At 42.6% G+C, this 25689-nt stretch overlaps 1 protein-coding gene across 1 annotated transcript in view; it reads left to right on the top strand.

Moving 5' to 3' along the window:
• Positions 1 to 412: 412 nt before the first annotated feature.
• The window catches only part of ISM1 (isthmin 1), a 57191-nt gene continuing 31914 nt past the window's right edge, over positions 413 to 25689 (top strand). Inside the window, exon 1 of the mRNA XM_026653190.2 lies at positions 413 to 585. Within this exon, the coding sequence (XP_026508975.1) occupies positions 463 to 585 (123 nt within the window). The 5' untranslated portion in view covers positions 413 to 462. The remainder of the gene's footprint in view (positions 586 to 25689) is intronic.

Raw genomic sequence — 25689 nt, forward strand, 5'->3', positions numbered from 1 at the left:
GCCCCCGGCACTCGCCCGCGGGGTCCCGGCGCCGGCCCCAGCCATGTGAGGGAGCCCCGCGGCCGCTCCCCGTTCGCCTCCCCCTGGATGCGGAGCGCGGCCCGGGCTCCCGCCGGCTGCAGGCTGCCCCGCGCGCCCGGCTCCCCAGCCCCCCGCCCCGGAGACCCCCTGGCGAGCCCATGCGGACTCCGGAGCGCGGGGCTGCCCGCCGAGCCGCCGCCGCCGCCTCCTGCACCAGGCCCGGGCCCCGCGCCCTGCTGCCCCGCGCTCCTCTCCGCCGCCTGCTGCTGCCCCGGCGCCTCCCGTCCCGACCTGGCTCCGCCGTGGCCCGGCGGCGCCTCGGACAGCGGGGCCGCTGCTGGGGCCGGGGCCGGGGCCGGGGCTGCTCCGGCGGCGGCTCCTCCTCCTCCCCGGCTGCTGCCGCCGCTCCTGCGGGGCCCTAAAGCCGCCCGCTTCAAGAGGATGGTGCGGCTGGCGGCGGAGCTGCTGCTGTTACTGGGGCTCCTGCTGCTCACCTTGCACATCACCGTGCTGCGGGCCAAGCCCGACCCCCCGCCGGCCAACAGCACCCACGGCCAGCCGCAGGTGAGTCCCTCCCGGGGAGCTGCGCGGGGCGGGCGAGGCAGCGGCGTTGGCAGCCCCGGCCCGGGGGTGGAGGGGGAGCCTGCTTGATGCGTTCGGGGGCGGGGCGTGGGTGGGCCGCCCCATGGCCTGACCCCCTCCTGAAGCCGGAGGCGGCTTGTTTGAATTCGGGCGAAGTGGCAACCAGAGCCTGGTGTTTGTGCCGAGAAGGTGCGAATTCAGGCAAGCTCGGGGGCCGGCCCCAGACTAAATGAGACGTAGGGGTGTCATGCAGCTACCAGGGCCAACTTGGGCTGAAATCTCTGCAACCGCATGCCCCCGTCTTCCCCACCCCAGCTTTTCTCCTCCTCCTTCCCAGCCGTCACCCTCCTGCTTGTCACAGCCATTCTCTCCCGACTTGCGACTTGTCTAGCGCTGTTCCCAGACACGCTTTTATCAACCTAGTTTTTTAAACGGCTGGTTGCATGTATATTGCCTTGGGATGTGGGCGGGAGTGGGGTGGGGAGAAGTCGATAGAAGCAGCTCCCAGTTTGATTTCTCATATGATTTGGTAAAGTTGCAAGTATTTCAGAAACGTCTGGAGAGAGTTGCTGTATTTTTGCTGACTTATTAATGACATTTTTCATATAAATGATGAAAGCAGACCTCTCCATGTGCCAAGGCTGAAACGTGTGAGATGTGAGGTGTGGGAAAGACCCCAGTGAAAAACACCAAAAATAATTAAATTTCACCCTTCAGTGTAAATAACACTTTCTCTAACCCAAGCTTCATGATTCTTTGCTGCTGATGGAAATAATTTTCATTTCAACAATAAAAGGACAAAATACGTGTGTAACACTAGTGACTTGGGACCAAAATGAGTGATGTCCCTGGAAACGATCTCAGTGAATTTTAGAGCACTGTTTCTTGTGCTTTCCTAGTCTGTTGGCTCTTCTTCTTAACAGTGTGTTACTGTTGCCAGCTATTTACAATGACTTGAGACCAATAGTGGAAGATGTAAGATCAAATTGAATACATCTTAAATCTCTAATAAAGTGGGTTTTTATACTGATTGGTGTCTAAATGCAGGTATAGAAAAAATGAAATATCTTATACATTGTGCAGAGAACTGACAGGAAATATATAATAATAATAAATTTAGGTATAACTATATTAAAACCACTTCTTTCTTCTTCCTAGTTAATAGAGGACAGGGCTTCCTATTCAGCACTCCTTATTCCCCTTGGGTCCTTATTCTGTAATGCTCAATGTGAAATCACTAGCTTCAGTGGGTCTCTGCAAACATAGCAGTCCACCCGTGCATTCTACATTGCAGGATCAGGCTGTTACTCAGACCATTTCCTGTTGAACTAAGTGGGAGTCAGAATTGAGCAAAGTGTCTTGAATAAGGTCCATGGTTGTATTCTGTCTTATACACTGAAATTTTATCACTAGACTGACATTCCAGTTTTTTAATATCTTTAAGATTTCTAGTAATAATATTTTGTAAATGATGCTTTCTTTCCGCATGGGTTCATGAAGTGCCTTAAAATTATATTTTGTGGAAAAGTAAATTTGGAGAGGGTTTTTTATGAGGTGTTTGCTATCATTAGAATTACCCTGTATTTGCCTTTCCTGACGGGCTAATGAGGAAAACATCTGGGCAAATGGAAACGTTAGGTGATACCATTTCTCAAAGGAGTTCTTTTTAAAGTACTACATAGGGATAAGGGTGAAAGAAAGGAAAAGTCATCCTCTTCAGAAAATTGTAGTAAACTAGTATCTATTTAGTTGACCAGCTGCTGTTAAAATCTGTTGACTTCCAAGAAGTCCCTATATCCTGTTTTATAAAATTATCTGTTATAAAATAAGTCTGTGTCTTTAAGCACATGATGGGTTTAGCAGTTCAGTATTTTTCATAATGTTTTCCCATTTGTAGCATAAAACGTTTTATGTACTTCCCAACTGAATTGATTTTTGCAGTTATGTATTTGGGAGAGCATCTCTGTAACAGACATTAAGGGCAGAGAGTATATCAGGCCGTGGTGAATATTTGAACAGATGGAAATTTATCAGTCTGTTGCTTTCATAACTTGCAGGGATTCATCCTCTAGCCAAAAAATATTGTAACCTGCTCTAAAAAAATTGCATTTCAGAATGTTACTGGGCAGATGTTTTCATACACGGTATTTGTATTTTTGAAAAGTTTGCTCTGGTATCAATTATTTTGTGCTGTTAAAGCACAAGATGTATGCTGCTCCCTCACTGAATTCCTATGTGAAAAGTGAATGTAGAAAGTAAAGAGAACCATAACAAATAGATCGGATGTTACAAATAAAAGGTAGTAAATCAGGTTGCTGTTAGTTTATAATTTTTTTTTCAACTGGTTGATAAAATCCATACGTGATGTAACAGCGGTCAGCTTGATTATATGCATAGTTGTTTAGCTTGCTCAATATATACAGTTATCAAAGTTGTTGTTCTGTGATCCTGTATAGTCAGGGGTTATGGAAAGGTGTTCTGAAATCATTCAGTGCTTACTCTTTCTTCTCTTATTGATTTTTGCTATTCTGTCTTTGCTGCTCTGCTAGTGCTGTGAAGAGAAAATAAAAGCTATTTAAGTAGTGGAGCTATATGATTAGATAAATTCTTCTTTTGATAAAATCTGTTGTATGCACAAACAACTTGCCATACCCAAGAAGGAACTTTCTGTGCCACAACCATTTTGAAATGTAACTGAGTAGGAAAATTTGCATTAAAACCTGCAGCTATACCAAAATGTTTAACACTTTAAACTCTGACCTAAATCTTTGGTATCAGTAAGAGGGCAAATTAAAATGATATTTTCTACTTTGTCTATGACTAATATCTAATATAGACTATGACACTTTGGAATGTCAGTAGAACGATTTGAATGAGTCAGGTGAGCATAAATTTGGCCCTATATGTGTGAATGGGAATTCAGGACTAAAGGGAAATGATTCAGTACATTCTTAAGTGCCTTTCCTGCATAAGGATGCTTTCTGAATCAGGCCCTATGGACTTCAAGTGTGGCTACAGATTTACAGACTATAAATTAAGGTATTTTATATTTATATGTAAAGGCCTTTAATTCAATCTCTTTGGGAGAATCTATTCCTTCCCTTACCCCTTGCTCTTTCAAATAACGGAAGAGATTCCAGCATTTTAGAAGTGAGGTTTTATGTCTGACTTCTTTTTGCCCTCCTATTAAGTTAACTCTCATCATTAATTAGGTTGGTAGATGAAAGAATTTCAGATAAAACTCTCACCCTAAAACAATTTGCTTCTCCCTCCATTCTTATTTTTAACTCTTGCTGTTCTCCCTACATGTGTGTCCATTTCCCAGCCATCTGGTACGTGTTGTGCCTCTGTTGCTGACCACAATGCTCTGGTAGCAGCAGCACTGGGGAGAAAACACTGATTCAATCCTAGTCCTATTCACTTCGCTGCTCCTGCAAGGGATGCGCTATGTGTAGGAGCACAGGTGTTACTACTGCTGCAAAGAGACAATGGGCCTAACTCACCATTGTATTACTGTAGTTTTATGCCAGTTGGTTTATATTAACTGGAGAAACACACTGGTGATTCAAGCCCTCTTGTGTCCAGGGATGCACTCTTTCTATGGATTTTATATTGTGCTTTCACTAACACTTAAGTGTTTCATAGGTACAAATAGCTGATGAGTAGCTGTCAGAATTTTTCAAGCAAAGATAGTTTCATAATACCAGAGACAGATGGGTTATAAGTATTTTATTCTATTCACTAGCACACATTTTGCTGCTGCTAAACTTAGGACCCGATCCAGCAAAACCTTACTTCAGCGGATAGTTCTTATTTACGCAAGTATCCCCGCTGAAGTAATCTGAGCACTGTTTTACAGGACTGGCTCCCTATTTGCTCATGAAGATTCTACAGCAAACTTGATGGAATAAGGTGGCATGTTCCAATACCAGTTTCCTTTCCTGTTTCCTTTGGCAGTCCTTTAACATACAACTTGTCCTACAACACATTATTAGAATTGCTGTAATTATTAACGGGTGTGTCCATAACTATATCTGAAAGACTGAGCTTGATAAGTTTATGGAGGGGATGGTATGATGAGACTGCCTACAATGGCATATAGCCAATCTGTGACTGCTAGCAGCAAATATCTCCAATGGCCGGTAATGGAACACTAGATAGGGAGGGCACTGAGTTACGGCAGAGAATTCTTTCCCAGATATCTGCCTGGTGGGTCTTACCCATATGCTCAGGGTCTAACTGATTTGCCATATTTGGCATTGGGAAGGAATTTTTCCCCGGGACAGATTGGCAGAGACCCTAGGGGAGTTTTCACCTTCCTTTGCAGCCTGGGGCATGGGTCACTTGCAGGTTTAAACTAGTGTAAATGGTGAATTCTCTGTAACTTGAAGTCTTTAATCTGAGGACTTCAGTAACTCAGCCAGAGATTAAGGGTGAATTTCAGGAGTGGGTGGGTGAGGTTCTGTGGCCTGTGATGTGCAGGACGTCAGACTAGATCATCATGATGGTCCCTTCTGGTCTATGTGACTGTGGTGCCTGGAGGGGCCATGCTCAATCAGGGCAAACTGAATATTATGGGGTAGACGAGTCCCAAAACTGGTGGTTTATTCTAATAATTAGATTCACCAAGCCAGCAACAAAACAGCTTCTACAACACCTTACTGGTTATGAAGAATCTAAAGCACAGATCTCCTGGGCTTCCTCCCAGATAGCCAAGTCAAATATGATGAGAATTACTTTCAATCTTGTTCACCATACATAAAGTTCTGCCAGTCTCAAGAGATCAGACACATCACCCACCAGATCCATGAGTTTTTCCGATCTTACCCAAATACATGCTTATAGCCGATTCTTATCAACTAAACTAAGATTTACCTAAAAAGAGAAGAGAGAGAGTATTGTGGTTAAAAGATTGTTATACATACAGCTATGGAGAAAGTTCTTAGGTCAGTTTCATAACAGAGATGGTGAGATTGCTAATTTGTAGAAAGTATTACCAGAATCAGTTCCATAGGTTATAGTCCAGTGGTTCTCAAATTTTTGTACTGGTGACCTCTTTCACATAGCAAGCCTCCAAGTGTGACCCCCCCTCCCCCCTTATAAATTAAAAACACTTTTTATATATTTAACACCATTATAAATGCTGGAAGCAAAGCAGGGTTTGAGGTGGAGGCTGACAGCTCGCGACCCCCCATGTAATAACCTAACGAACCCTTGAGGGGTCCTGACCCCCAGTTTGAGACCCCCTGGCATAAGGGGTCAGCAGGGGAGGAGGAAGAGTTCTTAAAATGTTGGTGTGTTCTCTGCTGTCTGTGGTAGGAAGTGTTTCAGCACTTTATAATGTGTATGTAAGCATGCAGCTTTGGGGAGGAGGGATAGCTCAGTGGTTTGAGCATTGGCCTGCTAAACCCAGGGTTGTGAGTTCACTCCTTGAGGGGACCACTTAGGCATCTGGGGCAAAAATCAGTATTTGGTCCTGCTAGTGAAGGCAGGGGGCTGGACTCAATGACCTTTCAAAGGTCCTTTCCAGTTCTATGAGATAGGTATTTCTCCATATATTGTCATTTTTACTACTCTTTAGAAATATTTAATCAAAATGCAACAAGATATCCATTTGGATACACAGTAACATACCACCAAATTCTTCAGTTGCTCTATCAATCTAAACAGGATTGCTTTGTATTTTTGGAGACTTTTAGGTGAGGTTTTCAAAGATGGCTGGGGATTTGGACCATAATTCCTATTAAATTTTAAAGAGGATTGGGCATCCAAATCACATAGGCAACTTTGAAAATCTTAGTGTTAGATTTTTCCATTGATGGCTTCCAGACAGCCGTTGGCCTGTTAAATAAAATGAGTGATAAGCAAGCACTCATCATAAGTGATTTTAAGGCACTAAATCGTGACCTGCTCGATCAACAGTTTTAACACAACACAAATTACTTTTACAAGGCAGTTGGTTTATGAATGAAAGTAGATGATACTTTAAAGACTGAAATCTCTTAATGAAGCTATGTGACTTAGAATACCAGAGTTAGAAGGGACCTCGGGAGATCATCTAGTCCAACCCCCTGCTCAAAGTAGGGCCAATTCCCAGACATATTTTTGCCCCCAATCCCTAAATGGCCCCCTCAGGGATTGAACTCACAACCCTGGGTTTAGCAGGCCAATGCTCAAACCACTGAGCTATCCCTCCCCCCTCCACAGGGGCTGTTAGTTGATCTGCCTTTGACTTCATTCTAGTGGATACATTGTTCACCTTAAAGGATATGGATTTGACTTGCGCTGTTTGACAATGACATGCAAATTGCTATCTGTTTACAGAGGGCTTTTTCTATTCTGTATAGGTTCTTATACTCATTCTAATCACCGTAGTATCTGAGTGCCTTCCAATAGTGCCTGAAGCAACATGACGGACTTCTGTCATGTGTGGTTCATTCTCTCATCCTCTCCTCAGAGAGAGACTTGCAAGTGGAGTGTAAGTTTTTTTTGTTTGTTTGTTTTTTTGTTTAGGTTGGGATTTTTAGTTTTTGTTTAAGAGTACATGCTGCTCTGTGTGTGTTCGAGAAGGCAGGTTGAAGGAATGTACCCTACACTTGGAGGAGGTGGTGAGGTTTGTGAGGGTCCTTAGTTTCTGTGGGAGTTTGATGCACAGATTCAGACTGGCCCTCAGATTGTGTCTCCTGCACAGACAAGCATTACCCATCTGATAGTGTTCCATTGTGCTGGAAAAGTGGAGTTGTTGATCCTGGTCTTCATCCTGGAGCTTTAGGTGATTTGTTAGATATGCCACCTTCAAGGTAAATACTGAGACCTTGAACTTGATTTGATACTCTTGGGAAGTTAGTGTAGAGAGCGGGAACAGGTTTGACATAGCTTGTGTTGCTGAGGAGATGTGCTACGATGCTCTGTTTTAGCTGGAGTTTCCGAAGGGCTGATGTCTTCATGCCCAGGTATAGCACAATATTTTATTCCAGATAAGGAAGATGAATATAACCAAGGCTAGGGTCAATGTCTGCCAGAATAGGACAATCTCCTAGTCAACCCATGATGACCGGAAGTGTTGATTGTGAATGCTGCTTTGTAGAGAGTTTAGCATCAGCTAGGAATTGAGCACTCCTGAACTACAGGCAGAATTGACTAACTCTGGATGCGTATCATCAGCCAAAGGAGGCTGCACCAGGCAATTTTTTCCCAAGTGTTTTCCTCTGCCCACCAACATAACCTTTGTCATTCCGCTTCAGTCAGTTGCCCTTTGTCCATGAGCTGATCTCATCCAACCACTTGGCCATCTTGGTGGTAGTTGCATGGTCATATATGTGGTGAAAGATTAAGTAGAGCTGCATTGTCTGCATAGTACTGGCATTTCAGTCAATATCATCTTGCCAGTTGATTTACTGGCTGCATGTAGATGTTGAAATATAACCAGAGAAAGAACTGATCTTTTTGGAACTCCACAAGCGCGGGCTAAATCTTGCCATCCGTACTCATGTTAGTGATCACTTATTCTCAGGAGCAAATGGGACTACTGGAAAGTACCTACCAGCACCAGTAAGGGTTCCACAGCCTAGCCCAAAGAATTTTGTGAGCCCTTCTGAACTCTGAAAGATTGCTGTACAAGTACATCAACTATCTTTAAACTTTATTTTTAAAGTATTAATGCCAGAACCTTGGACTTCCTTGGGAATTGAGGGCCCTCAACACCATGTAGGGTCAGACCATTGCTTTCTCTTGTTTATTACATTTAACACACTAAGAATATTGAAGAATGATCACATAGGGCCTATGATTAACTAGAACTGTGGAGTGGTTTTTATACAAAGAAAAAGCATTTTACAGCAGTCCCTTGGAAAGTTTAGCTCACTTGATGAAGCATACCTCAGTCATGCAAAGAGAAATAATGACTTGTCAATTCTTTCTTTAAGCAAAGTAATTTAGCTTTTTTAGCTTATAAAAAATGGTAAGCAAGTTTAATATTCCTGGTGGTTTTCCAGAATAGTTTTGCCAGTGCAATTCATTTCTAAGTTTAAGAAAACCTGTAGTTCTGTTATTGGGACAACTTTGAAGAGAGAAATCACTGGCAATGGAGCAAATAAGGGCTTGTCTTTATACAGAATCTTCACCAGTTTAACTTAAATCAGTTTTTAAAAATGAATTTAGTTAAACCAGTGCAAACCCTTGTGTAGATGCTCTAATAGGTTTAAACCTGGCTTATGTGGATTTAAGCAGCATCTGTAAGTTACAGGCATGCTTGGTGCCAGCTGACTCCATAGAAAACAGATTTAAACACCAAAAGTGAAATCCTGGCTCTACTGAATTAAATGAAAAGTTTTATCATTGATTTCAGTGGGGTAGGAGTTCATCTGAAGTTGCTCTGCTTTAACAATCATTTAAAAACCACACCTTTAGTTAAACCAGTGCAACTTTGTGTGTAGACAAAATCAGCTGGGAGTGTGATTATGCCATTGCATCAAATACCAGCTTACTTCAAGCTAACCAAGAGACTGCCCATGAAGTGTCTCACTTGTATACTGATTTTTTTTTTTAAGTGAACAAACATGGGCTTTGAAGAAACCATCACATTCACTTTCACTGAAGCTGTGACATCAGCAAGAATTTAAACAGGAGGTTCTAGAGCTAGAAAGCTAATATTAAATATTTTGCTCTTCGAAAGGCATTTCCCATTTGAAGATCTCAGACCTTTTAAAAAAAAAAAAAAATTAACTAAGCCTCACCTGATCCACATACCTTTTATCTCCTAGAGATACTTTCCACTGGTAGATGAATCTATCTGTAGTGGGATATGGGAACTGTTTTTAGGACCATGCAACACCCCAACAGTTTAGAATGGGAAGTTATCAAAGAATACTATATCCAATTGAAGCTACAGAGGGCAATGTGAGGTAGGCGGAATGTGATTTCTTGAGCTGGAATGTGGCCAGGACACTAAGATAAACACCCCACTCTTGTCAGCCCTCCCTCCAACTCTGCTCTTACCTGTGTCCCGAGATTTACCATGGGATACTCCGTTACCATTGCTGGTCAGGCCTTTGGCTTTCCCTGTCATTAGAAGATCACACCTTCGGTTGTAGGAACTTCAGTTCCACTCCGAAGCACTGGTTCAGTAATTAAGAAATGGGAAAGATAATCCAAAACAGGAAGCTATAGTACTTCCCCTCCCCCCCCACTTTTTGAAAGAAACAGACTTGAATCTTCTGAAACTAGTTTAAGAAAGACTTTTAAAGTGTAGCATCAGGGTTATCTGAATGAAGGGGAAGAGTCAACTTGGCTTACAATCCTGTAGTCCATCCAGAGCCCTTGTATGGCAGGCAGTGCCTGTTTCCATAGGGCCAGCCCTAAAGCCCAATGAAGTATTGGAAGGTTTTCCATTAACTTCAGTGGGCTTTGAACTTATCTTCTAGGACTTGCTACAGCACAGCAGCATTCAAAAACAACAACACAAAAGTTGGTGTTGGTACTGCTTTGAGCAGGGGATTGGACTAGATGACCTCCTGAGGTCTCTTCCAACCCTAATATTCTATGATTCTAAGCCACAAAACAAAAACATGCTTTCTCTTTCCATTTCCCGGAGGCTACCTCTACACTTGGAGCCAGGGATGTTATTCCCAGATGGCGTAGATTTACCAGCATTGGCTCTGCTTGATCAAGTGCGCTAAACGTAGTAGTGTACTCAAGCCAATGTGCTACAAGTTGCTAATGCCACGGTAGCACAGTCAGTGGAGAGCAGCGGCATGGGCTAGCCACTCCAAGTACATACCCATCGGGGTCATTTGGGTTGCACTCGGGGCAACTAGCCCATGCCACCACTCCCACTGCCCGTGCTACCAGTTATACTACTATTTTTAGCATGCTAGCTTGAATGGAGCCAGTGCAAGTACATCCATGCAAAGTAGGAATTACACCACTAGCTCCAACTGCCGGCATACCCCTAGTCGCTCTCAAATATACCTTTCTTCATCTGAGCTAGTGGGGGAAGGGAAACTCGCTACAATGTTTCTAGGCCATAGGTGACCAGTGGTGTGTGAAATGAGTGGTTGTGCTGAATCCAATTTCCCAGAGGGTAAATGTTCACAATACAGACCACTCTGTCAGTTGGCACTAATTGCCACTGTCAACAAGGGTGACAATGAGAGGCCAAGGATTGGCTTTTCTGTATCAGTGCACTTTTGTGGTATTTTTTTGGAGTAGTTTGTATTGCAAGCTCCTGTTCTATGGATAAACAGTTGTCTTCATTCTTCATGGCTGATGGTCTAGTACCAGCCATGAGCACTAAATTGACTGTTGAAAATTTAAAAAAAAAAACAAAAAACACTTCATCAGTGCACAAAGATCAATCTTTAAAAAAAAAGAAAAAGAAATTGTGATAGGTCCCAATAATTTCAAAGCTAATCTAATATTTTGCTTTTGCTACAGCATAATAGAGCATGTGGATTCTCAACCAAAAATGCATTTTTAAACTATTAACTATTAGGTTTTTAAAATGTTTCTTTTGAAAACTTAAGGGAAACAAAGCAGAAAATGTTACCTCGTTTACAATTTTGGTTTACCATCTTCATGTTTCTGTCTGTTTTCTCTTTCATGTTCAGTTGTCTTCAGTCATTGTGTTTGATTTGATAAAATAGGGCAACCATTGTACTTTTTTCCTCTTCATGTTTGGTTGTCATTGTTTGTAATGTGGCCCCTGGGGACTCTGGAGACCAATGTTTTGTTTTGTTCATCCTTCGCCATTACTTTATATGTTTTTTTGCATTGCCAATTTTGATTGGATAGTTTAGTCGTATGGGGGATTTTTTTCCAAATTCAAATTTTGGTTTTGAAGATTTTTACTAACAACTCAGTGGCAAATTAAAAAGAAAAATAAGTCTAACTCAAACTGAATGAAATTCCTTTTTTTTTTTAATATATTTTAATTTTATTTTTCAACCAGCTCAGTACCAACAAGTTAACTGAGGACTTATCACAGGGAATCAGCTCTTCCAATGATATCATGTGTCATGTTACACAGATGAAGGGCAATGTATAAATAGATTAGAAAAATAATGGCTAGCTACACAGTGACATTTTCTAATCTCTTTTTGAGGTGGGTACGCCTAATTATTTTTCAGTAAGCAACCTTTCTTTCATGTAGGATCATGAACTTTGTTCTCAAGCTCCTTTAATTTGGTTTGCAAAAGTTAGCCATTCTACCTAAATAACATTATTTCAAGGTTTTATTAACTGGGCTTTTGCTCAGTCTCACGTTTGCTATTCCTTCTTATCCTCTTGGACTTATCTATAGCAGTTGACTATATCTACCATCTTTCTTCACTATTTCTGCTCAGCTTTTGGGTAGTCAGGATTTTACATGTTTGCCTCTTATCTACAAATACCTGGTTGTCTATTCTGAATGTTGGGTAAGCTTGATAAGTCTTGCTCATATGACTTAACTGCTATTACAGTGTAGTTGTAGCCTTGTTGGTCCCAGGATATTAGAGAGACAAGGTGGGTGAGGTAATATCTTTTATTGGACCAACTTCTGTTGGTGAGAGAGACAAGCTTTCGAGACACACAGAGGTTCCTGAAGAAGAGCTCTGTGTGTCTCAAAAGCTTGTCTCTGACCAACAGAAGTTGATCCAATAAAAGAGATTACCCCAGCCACCTTGTCTCTTTTAGCTGCTATTGTCAGTCAGGATTCAGTCTTGGCCTCGTCATTGTTCTCTTTCTTCTTGGTGAATGGCAGATAGAGATGAACGACAGATCTGTTTAAGTATCTCTACCTGCTCTTCATTTTCAAATTATTTGGTGCCCAAAATATCACATGCTTGGATGCACCAGGATTCTCTCATGACTAACGTGGCCAAAATGGAAGTCTTTCTATTGACCATGAACAGTATTATGTCCTTTCCCTAGATTCCACTTCATTGAATGAATGATACAGCCTGCAGTAGTTGTATCATTCATGGATCTGTCCATCCTTTTCAGTAGCAATCTTTTGTTTCTTAATCACACAATTTATGGTCTCTCTGATATCATTTACTCATTATTTCTAAAATAGAATTTTTGAACTTTCTTTGCTCTTCTTTACCACCATGTTGGTTCATGCACCAATTTTCTGTTGCACTGGTTATTGTCAAACTCATTGCTTCCTTTGAAAAAAAAGATTTAAAAATTGCTGTACCTCTAGTTTTTTCAGTGTTTTGTACGGTCACATTACTTTATGTCCTTATTTACACTGACTGCCCATGAAAGTGAGAATCCAGGTTGAAGTTCTGTTGATGATCTTTATGATTGCAGAGACCTCAACTCTATTTTACATTAAGGAGCTGATTTCAGTGTACTCCCACGGTGGTTTGAACATGCATATCATGACCTGCTACTAGATAATCTACATCTACCACTTGTGTATTCAACACACCAAGCTTTTCAACACCTTGCTCCATTCTGGAATTCTTTTACCACAGAGAAATCTGGTTAACCAGCCCAATTGCTATTTTAAATATAAACTTAAGTATTTAACATTTGAGCTTTTGTCTTAATTTTAAGCACTTGTACTAAATGTATATATTTATCAATAAATTGGTGTGAAAAATTCCAGAATGAAAATATTATTCAAAAGTCTGAAAACTTCCTGTGTTTTGTGTTCTACCATCATGAAATTTAAGTACACAAATAACATGAGGTATACAATTTTCAACTATAGATTTAATAATGAATATGATTGACAGATTAATCTAGAAGTATGATGTTAGTATCTTGGCAGACTGCTGAGCAAATATATCTTTTGATGTAAAGAGAACATAATGAAAATTGTGGTATGAATATATATTTTATACATTTCCCCTGGGGAAAGAAAAGAGGAAAAATAAACTGACATTCAAACCAAAGACATTCAAAATTCTCTGGCTAGTTAAATGTGTTATTTTATATATTACAATTTCTCATTGTTGTCTTAGTTTGAAAAAAGTGATTAGAATACAACTAATGGTAGGAAATAATTTTAGCATTTAAATGTTTCCTTTTATGCTTGTAAGTTCTTTTGAGTGGTTAAAAGAAAAGATAAGTATGTTGTGTGCATAACTTCTGAGGTATATTGAGAGATTTCAAGGGACTTTTTGGCACAAGTCTGTCCAAAATATTATTTAAAAAAAAAAACAATTTGTTTCTTGGTGCTCACATACTGAAAATTTGAAATAGTGATAGTCAAACATTTGGAAATTCCAGTTTTTAGTTTTACAGGTTGGGTTGCATCAGCTCCACCACTGTGCTTTACGTTAACAGATTTAATGGTGTCAAATTATCTGTTTTATTCCATTTTCACTGTTACCTATTGCTCGCCTTGTCTTTTTGTCACCTGTTGTCTCCTTTTAAACACTTTAATAATAAGGGTGTGATTTTTTTTTTTTTCAAAAGCTCTGAGTTCACTGAAGCATGCTCCCTTTAAAGTTAATGGGAGTTTTACCATTGGCTTCTATGGGAGCAGAAATTAGGCTAGTGTTAAGCCCTTTTGAAAATCCTACCCTAAATTCTTCGGAACTTTTTGTTATCTATGTACAGTGCCTAACAATGGGTCCCCAATGTAGGCACTGCCACAATATAAATAAGAAAGTGATAATTTAAGGAAAGAAAATACAGAGTGCTTAAGCAAGCTGTAGAAGGAAATGTTACTGCAGTGACAATTGTTGTCCTTTAATACAAATGTGTCCAAGGGAATATTGTTACAGTAAGTCTTGAATGCAGAAAATGCCAGGCCTGAAGTCTAAGTCATTGAGAACATCACAAAGAAACTAGATGACTAACATTTCCATGAATTTTCCACTACTCTTTAGGCAGTTGTGAGGGCAGTGATCACTTATTTACCCATCACTAAAAGCAGAACAGGTCCAGCGTTGTTGTTTTTATAAAATATTTGAAATTAAAAATGCCAAAAATCCAAACAAAGTGAAGGATGAATTTATCACTATGTTAAAACGGATAGGTAGCTACTTCAGTCATTCAGTTAGGCAGCAGCATCATATTTTATCAGAGGAGTGTGGGGGGGGGAGAGGACGGCTCCCTGCTTTCTTTCACTTCCTTTTGCCCTTTGGTTTTTTTTTCCTGCATCTTAGAGAACAATCGCAGCTGTTGGTCACATATTTTATGTTCTTCTCTTGGTTAGAAACCAACAAGATGGCAGCAGGTATGTCGTTGCTCACCTCTGAGCGTACAGTCATGCAGTCATCTAGACCCTTTCTACCTTGAGTAGCTTTTCAAGAAAACCAGAGAAGAAATTCAGAAGGATGATATCCCTCTCACTACTCCACTGTATTTTCTCCATCTAATCACTCTAGGTTGCAGGTTAGGACTGATTTAAACATATCTGGATTGTATGGTGGTACACTCCAGGCCAGACCCTCCAGTGATGTACATTTGACTAGCTCCATTATCTTCAGTGGAGCTATGCCAGTTTTACACCAGCTGGCTGAGACTCTTGGCTGAGAGTCTACACTGGCTGAGAGTCTTCTTCCTTAACTTTCTCCTGTTAAGAGCTGGCTGTTCTTCACAACTAAGCCTTTCTGCAGAGTCACATGTGCATAGCAAAAACATCTCTCCTGCAGAGATAATCAGGGCCTTGGGGAACCTGGATCTTTTCTGATCATGAGAGTCCACCTCGATCCAGAATATTTTATTGTTATGGTTTAATATAGCACCTAGGAAAGGCTTTGGACTGTGAGGAAACTAAAGAAAACATTCTGCTTAGAAAATATCAGTTTACCCCTTTTCCTGTGTAGCCTTTGATATCAGTGCTCAGATACTACAATGCCAGGTGCCAGTAGGAGTACTAGATACAACCCCCCGTAAGGGCGTTGATTGCTTTCCCTCTCTTAACAGTAGAGTTTCTGACAGAGTACAGCCCTGTTCTTAGTAACGACTACTTAAGTCCCAAGCCAATGTCCAGTGACGCCAATAGAAAGGTTCCCATTGTCTTCAGTGAGTGTAGCATGGTCCTTTTAAAGCCCCATGCTCACTTATGTGCTATGTAAGATAGATGAAGATGGAGTTCCTGCCTCAAAGAGCAGGAACTCTAAGATGAAGAGGAAGTAACAGAGAGGTACGAGAGTGGAAGGAAGAGTAAAGAGGACACTTTGCTAACGCAGTCATCTAGGATACTAACAATACCATTTGAGGATAGTGACTCAGGTTTAGTTCTTCTCTCCCCTTCTCTCTCTCCCACCCCCCTCAAAAAAGTCAGATCATTGCCAAATTCACTTTAACATGGACCGGTAATGGAAAACTCATATTAATATTTGAATAGTAATATTAAAACTGGATTCAATACAGTGCATGCATTCTTGTATGTATAAGCAGGAGAATATCAAGAAGGAGCAGGGAGGTTATATTACTTTGGTATTTGGCGCTGGTGTAACCACCAGCGGAATATTTTGGCCAATTTTTGGCATCCACAATTCAAGGAGAATGTTGAAAAATTAGACAGGGTTCAGAGAAGAGCCACAAGAATGATTAAAGAATTGAAAAACGTGACTTATAATGAAAGGCTCAAGGAGCTCAATCTATTTATCTTTTCAAAGAGAAGGTTAAGGGGTGAACAGATTGCAGTTTAAGAACCTACAGGGGGACAGAAATTTGATAATAGAGGGCTCTTCGGTCTAGCAGACAAAGGTTGGAAGTTTAAGCTAACCACATTCAGACTAGAAATAAGGTGCAAATGTTTAATGGTGAGTTAATAGTAATTAACCATTGAAACAACTTACCATGGATTCTCCATCATTGGAAATTTTTAAATCAAGATGGATGTTTGTTTAAAAGATATGCTCTAGTTCAGCCACAGCTATTGGATTTAAAGCAAGAACTTATTCAGAGAAGTCCAATGGCCTGTATTATGTAGGAGGTCAAACTAGATAATCGCAATGATACCTTCTGGCCTTATCTACCAATCACCCATCAGCTGTGTAAGGATAGGACACGAACAAGTGTATTCCTCTGATGAGGTCTAGTTTGAAATGACAGAGACAACTTGTTGAGCTAATGCACTTGTGGGGGTTCCAGATTCAAAGCTTGTGGAATTTCAGTAAGCACTGTGGGGCTGAAACAGATAATAGTTTCTGGATTCTGAAGAATACATAAAAATAATGAGCCAGATTCTCACATCTGATCTGGCTCCTGGGCACTGCTGAGGTGGTGCAAAGGAAGCAAAATCTGTAATTAGCAAGCAGAGAACTCTACTGGCAGGGGGAGCTCTCAGCTTGCATAAAGCAGATGTCTCCTGCCTACTCTCCACCACAACACAGAGTGAAGGACAGAGCTCTGTTTCACAAATTCTCAGGTAGCATAAGGTTCTTTAGGGACTACAGTAGAAACTCCGTTACGAACATCAGAGTTACGAGTTGACTGGTCAACCACACACCTCATTTGGAACCAGAAGTACGCAATCAGGCAGCAGCAGAGACAAAAACAAACAAACAAAAAAGCAAATACTATACAGTACTGTATTAAACATAAACTACTAAAAATAAAGGGAAAGCAGCATTTTTCTTCTGAATAGTAAAGTTTCAAAGCTGTATTAAGTCAATGTTCAGTTGTAAACTTTCAAAAGAACAACCGTAATGTTTTGTATAGAGTTACGAATGTTTCAGAGTTACGAACAACCTCCATTCCCGAGGTTCTGACGTTCTACTCTATATGCTACTGGGTTAAACTAGAGCAGCCCCATGGCTGCTCTAACTCATGCTGAGGCTGAGCCAACCAACAACTTATTTGAAGAATAATGCTTTCTTATGGTAGTCAAGCAGTATAAGCGTGGTAGCAGACAACCCATTTGGCATGTTTACTTTCTAAGGGACTTCACTTTTTCAGTCTGGGATAGAATATTGAACTTTGAGGTGTCGGCCTCAAACAAATTCTGGACTAGGTTCCTGGACTGAGATACATTTGGAATTAGTATCTGTTCTATTCAGGTTCTTGTACAGCCCATATCACTGTAGTAATCTGTCACCAGTCCCTTCCCTCTACACATATACCCATTTTTTGGCAACTGTGAGTTCTGTCATACTGCCATGGAGGGAGAGGGGAAGGAATCCTCTGTTTGTACCATCCACTCCTCTGCTGAAGTACAGTGCATAGAAAATTCCTGACCCTGTGTTAACCAAAAACCTATTGTCTTTTTGCCTTGTTAAGAGGAAAGAGCTCTGTTAAGAGGGCACAAAACAGCCACAGCCTGACCAAAATAAATGTAAAATGTATTACATTGCTCTTTAGAAGAACTGTTCTACCATTTGGTTAGGAATATTCCTCTGTGCATTAAGAGGTTAATTTTCAGCCTGATGCATTGGATTTAGCTGTTCATCATACTTAATGGTTAAATTCTGTATGTATCATTGAAAATGTATCCTGTTAATGGGCCAGAGTCTCATGTCACCTGTGTAATATTATTGGGATCCACCAGACAGCACAATTAAAGATAGTCCTAAAGTTCTGCTTAACAATGTGAAAAAGAACTAGATCTCAGTACAAAGGCATGTCAATTGTGGTGTGGTTCTTTTATAAATTGAGCACACCACCAATAAAGTTGGCGGTCTGCACTAGTGTCTGTCTGAAATCAGTCTTAATCTATAGCTGATGCCTACAGATACAGCTACTCCAGCAAAACCAAAAGCGCTAGTACGTGGTGTCAAAAACATTACAAGTTACCCCAGTGAAAAAACAGAATGACTCCACTGAAATCAACAGGAGTTGCATTGGATTAATACAGGTGCAACAGAGCATAATTTGAGTCTTTAGCTCTGCCTGTGAGTTAAAGCAGTGCAATTTTATTAAATCAATTTAAATTTGATCTAGTTACAGCGCAAACCACTAATACAGACATGGTTACATCAATTTAAACCTCACTTAGATCAATTCAATTTGTCAATATATTACACAGAGCTATTCTGAGTTGATTAAAGATAATATCTTTGATAGTTAAAGTTCTTTAATTTCCACTTTTACTTTTTGAATACACCATTTTCATTTAACAGATATTTTTCAAACCATGGACCAGTCTACTAAGAGGCCGTCCTTAAGAAAACTATGATCTCCTGTATGGGTGCATGCATACATGCACTCATGAAGGTTGCGACCCATCTGGGTTTTACCCAGACATTCCAGTTTTTGGCTTCTGTGTCTGGGTCCCCTTTAGGGTTACCAGGTTGTGACGAACTGGGACTGTTCTTAATGTGGTCTTTGAATGCTGAGTGGGGAGTGTTGGCTAGGAAGGCAGGGGAGTGTGGCTAGGATGGTCTGCATGGGGGGATGGGAGACTGGCCGAGGGAAGATACCTGAGCATGTAACATGAGAACCCAGGAAGGGGTTAGAGGCCAGGTGACACCTTTGCCCGGGAAACTGAACAAAGGGTGGGGGGAGAGTTTCAGAGCGGGCTGGTGGAATGGCTGGGAGGCAGACGGGGCTCTGACCTCCCAAGGGGGCTGTGGTGCCCTGGGACCCCAAGATGGACCTAACTGAGGGGGTCCTGTTGTCTGTGCCTGCAAGACCTGTCTTGGACTGTGTCCCTGTTGTCTAAATAAACCTTCTGCTTTACTGGCTGGCTGAGAGTCATGGTGAATCGCAGGAAGCCAGGGGTGCAGGGCCTTGTGTCCCCCCACACTCCGTGACACAGATGATGGATTTTCGACTGGAAAACCTATTCGAAAAGGGGATCTGGCAACCCTAAATGGCACTCGAACTAAAACTCTGGTTACCACGGGATGGGGGGAGGCGCCAGGTCATTAACCCGTGCCAGCTCCTGCTCAGCCAGGGCCGCCTCCTACATGCAGGCAGGCTCCTTCAGACAACCTAGCAAGCGACAGGGTGGGAGAAAGGAGCAAATGATGGGGGCGGGGCCTTGGGGGAAGAGGCGTGGCAGAGGGCAGTGCCTCAGAGTCCAGTTACCAGCAGTTAGAAAGGTGGCACCCTAACACTCATGTTTTCAGGGCTGGGGAGAGAATTAAATCAAGATGGAAGCCATAACATTAGTAACAGGGTATGCAGGGATTAACCATCTGTAAGAGAAGAGTGTATAAGGCAAATATCCATTACCAAAGGTATGTCTTCACTGCAAAGAAAAACCCATGACCCTGAGTCTCCGAGCCTAAGTCAGGTGAATTGGGTTTGTGGGGCTCAGGCGCTCGGGGCTAAAAAGAGCAGTGTAGATGTTCCCGCTTGTGCCAGAACATGGGCTCCGAGACCCACGCCCCTCATCCGGTTTCTGAGCCCGACTCCAGCCCAAGCCTGAATACATACACTGATATTTTTAGCTCTGCAAACTGAGCCTGAGTCCATTGACCTGGGCTCTGAAACATGGCACTGCAGGTTTTTCTTTGCAGTGTAGACAGTAAACATCAGAAACGTAGCCCCAGGTTACTATACAGTGATTACGGAATTAATTTATTGATCGGGCCTTGATTTTACTGGCCTACATCCTTCAATTCCATATCAAATGTATCCCTTAGATTACATCTGATTCACTTACCTTGTATTTCCTGTGCAAGACACTAAAATAATTCAGCAATACTACAGCAATGAAAGCCTTTTATAATTTCCCATTTTTAAGATGACTGTAGCATCTGCAAATGTTAAAGTCTCCTGAGAGTAGCCCAGTAACTAAGATGGATTACATTTCTTATTATATAAAGATGTGATGTAGATGTTGGTGGCATTATGTGTAACTGATTTTAAGATTAGTTTGGACTTAAGAGTTCTGTCAATGTTCACTACACAGATCAGACAGTAACAAAATAGTTAATGATTCATGGGACATGAATGCTGCCATTTCACTTTATTTGAAGAGCATGGGTATTTATTTTAAATCATTTTTTGTTAATGTTGTTTTCTTGAAACCAGTCAGATTCAAGTGTTAAGCCTAGCTAAAATATAATTCAGTTAGTTCAGTAAAATAGTTATGTATAGTAGAAGCCTTATGGACTATAGCTAGAATGCACGGAGTGTTTGAAAACCTGTAACCACAGTGATATTTTTATAAAGGAATGTTCACCTCATGGGATTTTTTAAAGGTGTTCTGTTTTCCCCCCCAAGTTACAGCTTCACAGTATTGTACATGATGTCCTATAAAGAAGATATATGTCTGTGACTGAGCTTTGAAAAAGGGCCATGGTGCCTATTCCATTTAAAGGGAATGAAGTCAAGCAGTAAATTTGCTGGTCGCCCTTTTCATATTGACTGCATCTCAGCCAGCAGTTGGTCTTTGATGTTGTAACAACAGAGAAGAGGCAGAGGAGGAGGATTATGACCTCCATAACATTGAAACAAGTCTGCATTCACTACAATTGTTATAGACGACAATCCATGTATATCACAGGTCTGTACCATACGCTCCATCTTAACTGTGTATGGGAAAGGAGTGTAGCATCTTGGTATGAGTAAGTAGTTTGCAGTTTCTCTGTTGTCAGAACTACCTTTTCATCATTTCCACCTCTCTCTGGGCTTTAAATATTTCTTTTTTCTTTCTTCCTCTTATTCTCTCCTATAACCTAAAGCAGGGGTGAGAAAACTACGGCCTGTGGGCCACGTCTGGCCTGTCAGACCTTTTAATCCAGCCCTCGAGCTCCTGATGAGGAACATGGTTGGGGGTTTGCCCCACTCCAGTGCTCCAGCGGGGTCAGGGGCTTGTTCCGCTCTGCGCATGCCGTGGCTCCGCGCTGCTCCCGGAAGCAGCGGCATGTCCCCACTCCAGCTCCTATGCATTGGGGCAGCCAGGGGTCTCCACACGCTACCCCCACCCCAAGCGCCGGCTCTGCAGCTCCCATTGGCCAGAAACCACAGCCAATGGGAGTGGCAGGGGCAGCACCTGCGGACGTAGCAGCGCGCAGAGCTGCCTGGCCGCCTCCGCGTAGGAGATGGACATGCCACTGTTTCTGGGAGCTGCTTGAAGTAAGTGCTGCCCGGAGCCTGCACCCCTGACTTTCTCCTGTGCCCCAATCCCCTGCCACAGCCCTGATCCCCCTCCTGCCCTCCAAACCCCTCAGTCCCAGCCCGGAGCACCCTCTTGCACTCCAAGTCCCTTATCCCCAGTCCCACCCTGGAGCCAGCACCCCCCAGCTGGAGCCCTCACCACTCCCAGACCCCAACCCCAATTTCATGAGCATTCATGGCCTGCCATACAATTTCCATACCTAGATGTGGCCATCAGGCCACAAGATTTGCCCACCCCTGCCCTAAAGGAGGTGCATATGTCCAAGGAAAACTGTTATTGTCCCATTTTCCTTTACCAGGGAAGAATTGGGCTAGCTCATAACAAATGGCCACGGAAGGGGTAAGCTTCCCTCAGTCTAGAACTTAAACTTGAACTTTTATACTTGTGAAGAAAATCATCCAAATGGGAAGTGAGGGTAGTCAATGAATTGGCGTCTGCCCGAGTCTTCCAATAGACTGAAGCAATAACTCTAAAAGAAAGAGGTCCAACATTTCATTTACATCAATGGGATGTTAACTGTGAAGCTTACAGACAATTTATCAGCATTTATCAGGTGCAGAAGAGAGGGTCAGGCACATTATGAAGATATGCACAATGAGAAATAGCATCCAATATTGGTATGAATGGGTAAAACTTGAATTGTGGGCAGAGCTTGAGAAAATACGTCTGAATTATATACATTTGTTTCTCCCCTAATCTGACCCCTTTTCCTTCTGCCTGATGTAGGAGAGAATATTTTCTTTCTAGTGTAGTGTCTTGTCTTCAGATGGCCCAACTAGTACAATGTTAGGATGATCAGCAATGGAATTGTTAGTGTTGACATTTAGGTTTCTGTAATTAGGTTTCAGAATTAACACTCAGAAGTTCACAACCCCCAGAGCTATTACTTCAGTAAATCTATTTGCAGGTTCAGGAAGACAACACTGCATCTGTACACACTTGGAAGCTCGTTCCTTGGCCTAGGATTGAAGAATTAAATTTTTTTTTTTAATTGAAGTTTGGATATTGAAGTACACTTTGCAGGTACAAAAATCTGGCAAATCATCTAGCTGCAGAATCATTGAAAACAGAGTCCTGGTCATCATAAAAGTATTGTCCTTGCCACGCCTTAAAAAACAAACAAACCATGAGCCAAGCCCCACAAAATCATGAAGGTGTTTTTTTTTTAACTAAATTTGAGATCCTTTTTATGTGCATGATGGGTTTTGAGCCTTTAGGCCATACTCTGGTGACATTTTTGAGCGTCTCAGCAATCATGTGGGCTAGAAACCTAAAACTGAAAATCTCATATAAGAACATGCTTCCAGGAGCTGGTGCTTAAAGAAAAAAGGAGTTGGCAACAGATTTGTTTTTCATACAAGCTTTAGTATTCTAGCACAGTGGTCACCAATCCTGTAGACTCTCCCAGTCAATTCCAATCTCCAGTGCAGCGGGGCTGCTGCTAAGGCAGGCTCCCTACCTGCCCCGGCCTCACGCCATTCCCAGAAGTAGCCAGCATGCCCCCGTGTCCCCAGGAGAGTGGGGGCAGAGGTCTCCGGGCACTGCTCCTGCCTGCAAGCACCTCCCCCGCAGCTCCCATTGGACAGGAGCGGCGTGGGGCCAGGGCAGGCAGTGAGCCTGCCTTAGCCCTGCTGCACCTCCGACCGGGAGCTGAAGTAAGTGCTGCCTGGCAGGAGCCTGCACCCCAACCCCACCTCCCGGAGCCAGTGCCCCATACCCCATTCTGCCCCAGCCCAGAGCCCCCTCCCGCACCCAAACTCCCTCTCACAGCCTGCACCCCCTCCTACACCCCTGTCCCAGCCCTGATCCCCCTCTCAGAGCCATCACCCCATACCCCCTCATGTACCCCAACACTCTGTCCCAGCCCAGAGCCCCCTTCTGCACCCAAACTCCCTCCCAGAGCTTGCACCTCTCACCCCCTCCTGCATCCCAACCCCCTGTCCCAGGCTCAGCCTGCAGCCCTCTCCCACACTTCAAACCCCTCAGCCCCAGCGCAGAGCCCGCATCGCCTCCTGAACCCCAACCCCCTGCCCCAGCCTGGTGAAAGTGAGTTTGTGTGGGGGAGAGCGAGCAACGGAGAGATGGCGGGGGGTGGAGTGAGCAGGGGAAGGGGCGGGGTCAATCCTGGGTTGCCCTTAAATTCAGAAAGTGATCTGGGGCATAAAATGTTTGGAGACCACTGTTCTGGCATGTAGAGCGATAGACATAGAAACCAAACTTTTAGTGTCTGCCATGGATGTCCGCAACATTTGCTTCTGGATGAGTATCTGGAATTACATTTATAAACATGAATACAAGCAAAAAATATTTGGATCCAGACCCCAAGCACAAAGTTAACAGAACTGCCTTAGCTGAGCATGTGGGGATACTCCTTGAAAAGCAGAATCCCAGCTGATTTAGAGCCAGTTACATTGGGTTTACTCCACCCATTTCCAGCTGCCCTAGCATACAGGGGATTGCTCTAAAGAGTGGGAGGTGTGCATGAAAGTATGGCTTACTTGAGCATCTAGCCTTTGGCCTGGGGATAGACTCAGCAGCATCCTGGGTGTACTACCTGGAGCTCAGTTAGATCTAATTGGTGTTATAAAATATTGGGGACATCCTTCAATGCTTTCAGTAATTAATAAATAAGTAAGTCTTTACATGTAAGAAGTGAGTAGGGCTACTCAAGTGATCTTGGTCTCTTTGCATGATTAAGTGTTGGAGGACTGGACCCTTTCTGCTTGTGGAGATTATAAATAATGTGTAGTTAATACTATAATTGGCGTTACATACAGAATAATATTATAATCCCACTCTTGTTTGCATGTATACTTGCTCACATCTTTCTGACAAAGATCTTCATTTGTGTGTGGTCTCAGCCTGAAGAGAATTTAAAAAAAAAAAATTAAGTCTGAGCAGAGGCATTCAGTCTTCCGACAGTATTTGTGTAAGGGGCAATATATTCCTTCAGTTTAAAACCTTTTCCTCTTAGTAATGGTTTAGAGGAATGAATTCTCAGTTGGCACATGACTGCACCTCGACAATGAATAGTCTCTTTGCCAAATTTGGAAAGCAGTTATTCAATAAAAGGTGATAAACAATTGGATGAAATTACAATGGTTGGTGAATGCCATCAGCTGGAAACATAACTATTGCTCATGTCACAATTTTTGACCTCTTTTGCAAATATGATCACTCACTCATATGGGATTTTTTGCATCCCTTTGGTTGAGTTGTGACTGGTTCATTTTACAGAATTTCCAAAGTTGCTGGGAGAACTTGGGGACTTTACCTGCAAGTTGGCCCCATGATCCACCTAGCTAGTAAAATGAAGTGATGAGGTAATGGCCAAGATCCTCTTCTACTTCCAGACCATGCCCAGTGCAGCTGAGGAGGGACATATGAAAGTGGTGCTTATGCTTATCTGATCTTGGGCTGGTTTCTGATCTGTAATTTAGAGCCACCGAAAGGCAGCTTTAAATTACATCAATAGTTCCAAAGGTCAACCCGTCTGGCAGCTGGGGACCAGCAGGGTGTAGGGGGCATAGCTGGGGCAGCACTGGAGCTGCAACACTAACTCTGCATCACTGTGAGGATGCCCTGACACGGGAGAGAGCCTCGTGTGGCTGCAGCACAGGTGTCTTATACTCAGAAGACCTGGGCTGTAGATGGAGATACTAACACTGCCCCAGCATCTCTCAAATGAGCAGTCATTAAGCCTGATCATTAACTTGTCCTATCTCTAGCTGCCCATCTAGTCAAGGCTGCTGAGAGGGCAGGAGTGCCAGGATAAGATGCTATCGAGTCACTAGGTTTCTTGTTGATGTGGTGGATGATCCCCTGGTTATGTTCGGCAAAGGTCAGGTGACCATACATCTGTCAGCCACAACGACCTCTGACCACCAGGCTTTGTTGAGTCAGCTGTGGACGCTGGCAGGTGTGGAGAGCATGGAGAAATACCAGAAGGCCGTGTTGTGCAGTTACTCATCTACCCTGACAGCTCTCTTGTGCAGAAATCAGCCGAGTTCAAATCTGCCACCACGCTGATTCAGTCTAGGTTGATGACCATTTAAGAAAAAGGAAACTTTTAGCAGCAATTCACACACACTGTTCCCAACCAAAGCTCTGTCTCCTTTATCAGG

Source organism: Terrapene carolina, unplaced genomic scaffold, assembly GCF_002925995.2.
Source record: "Terrapene carolina triunguis isolate 2854851 unplaced genomic scaffold, T_m_triunguis-2.0 Scaffold132, whole genome shotgun sequence".
NCBI lineage: Eukaryota > Metazoa > Chordata > Testudines > Emydidae > Terrapene > Terrapene triunguis.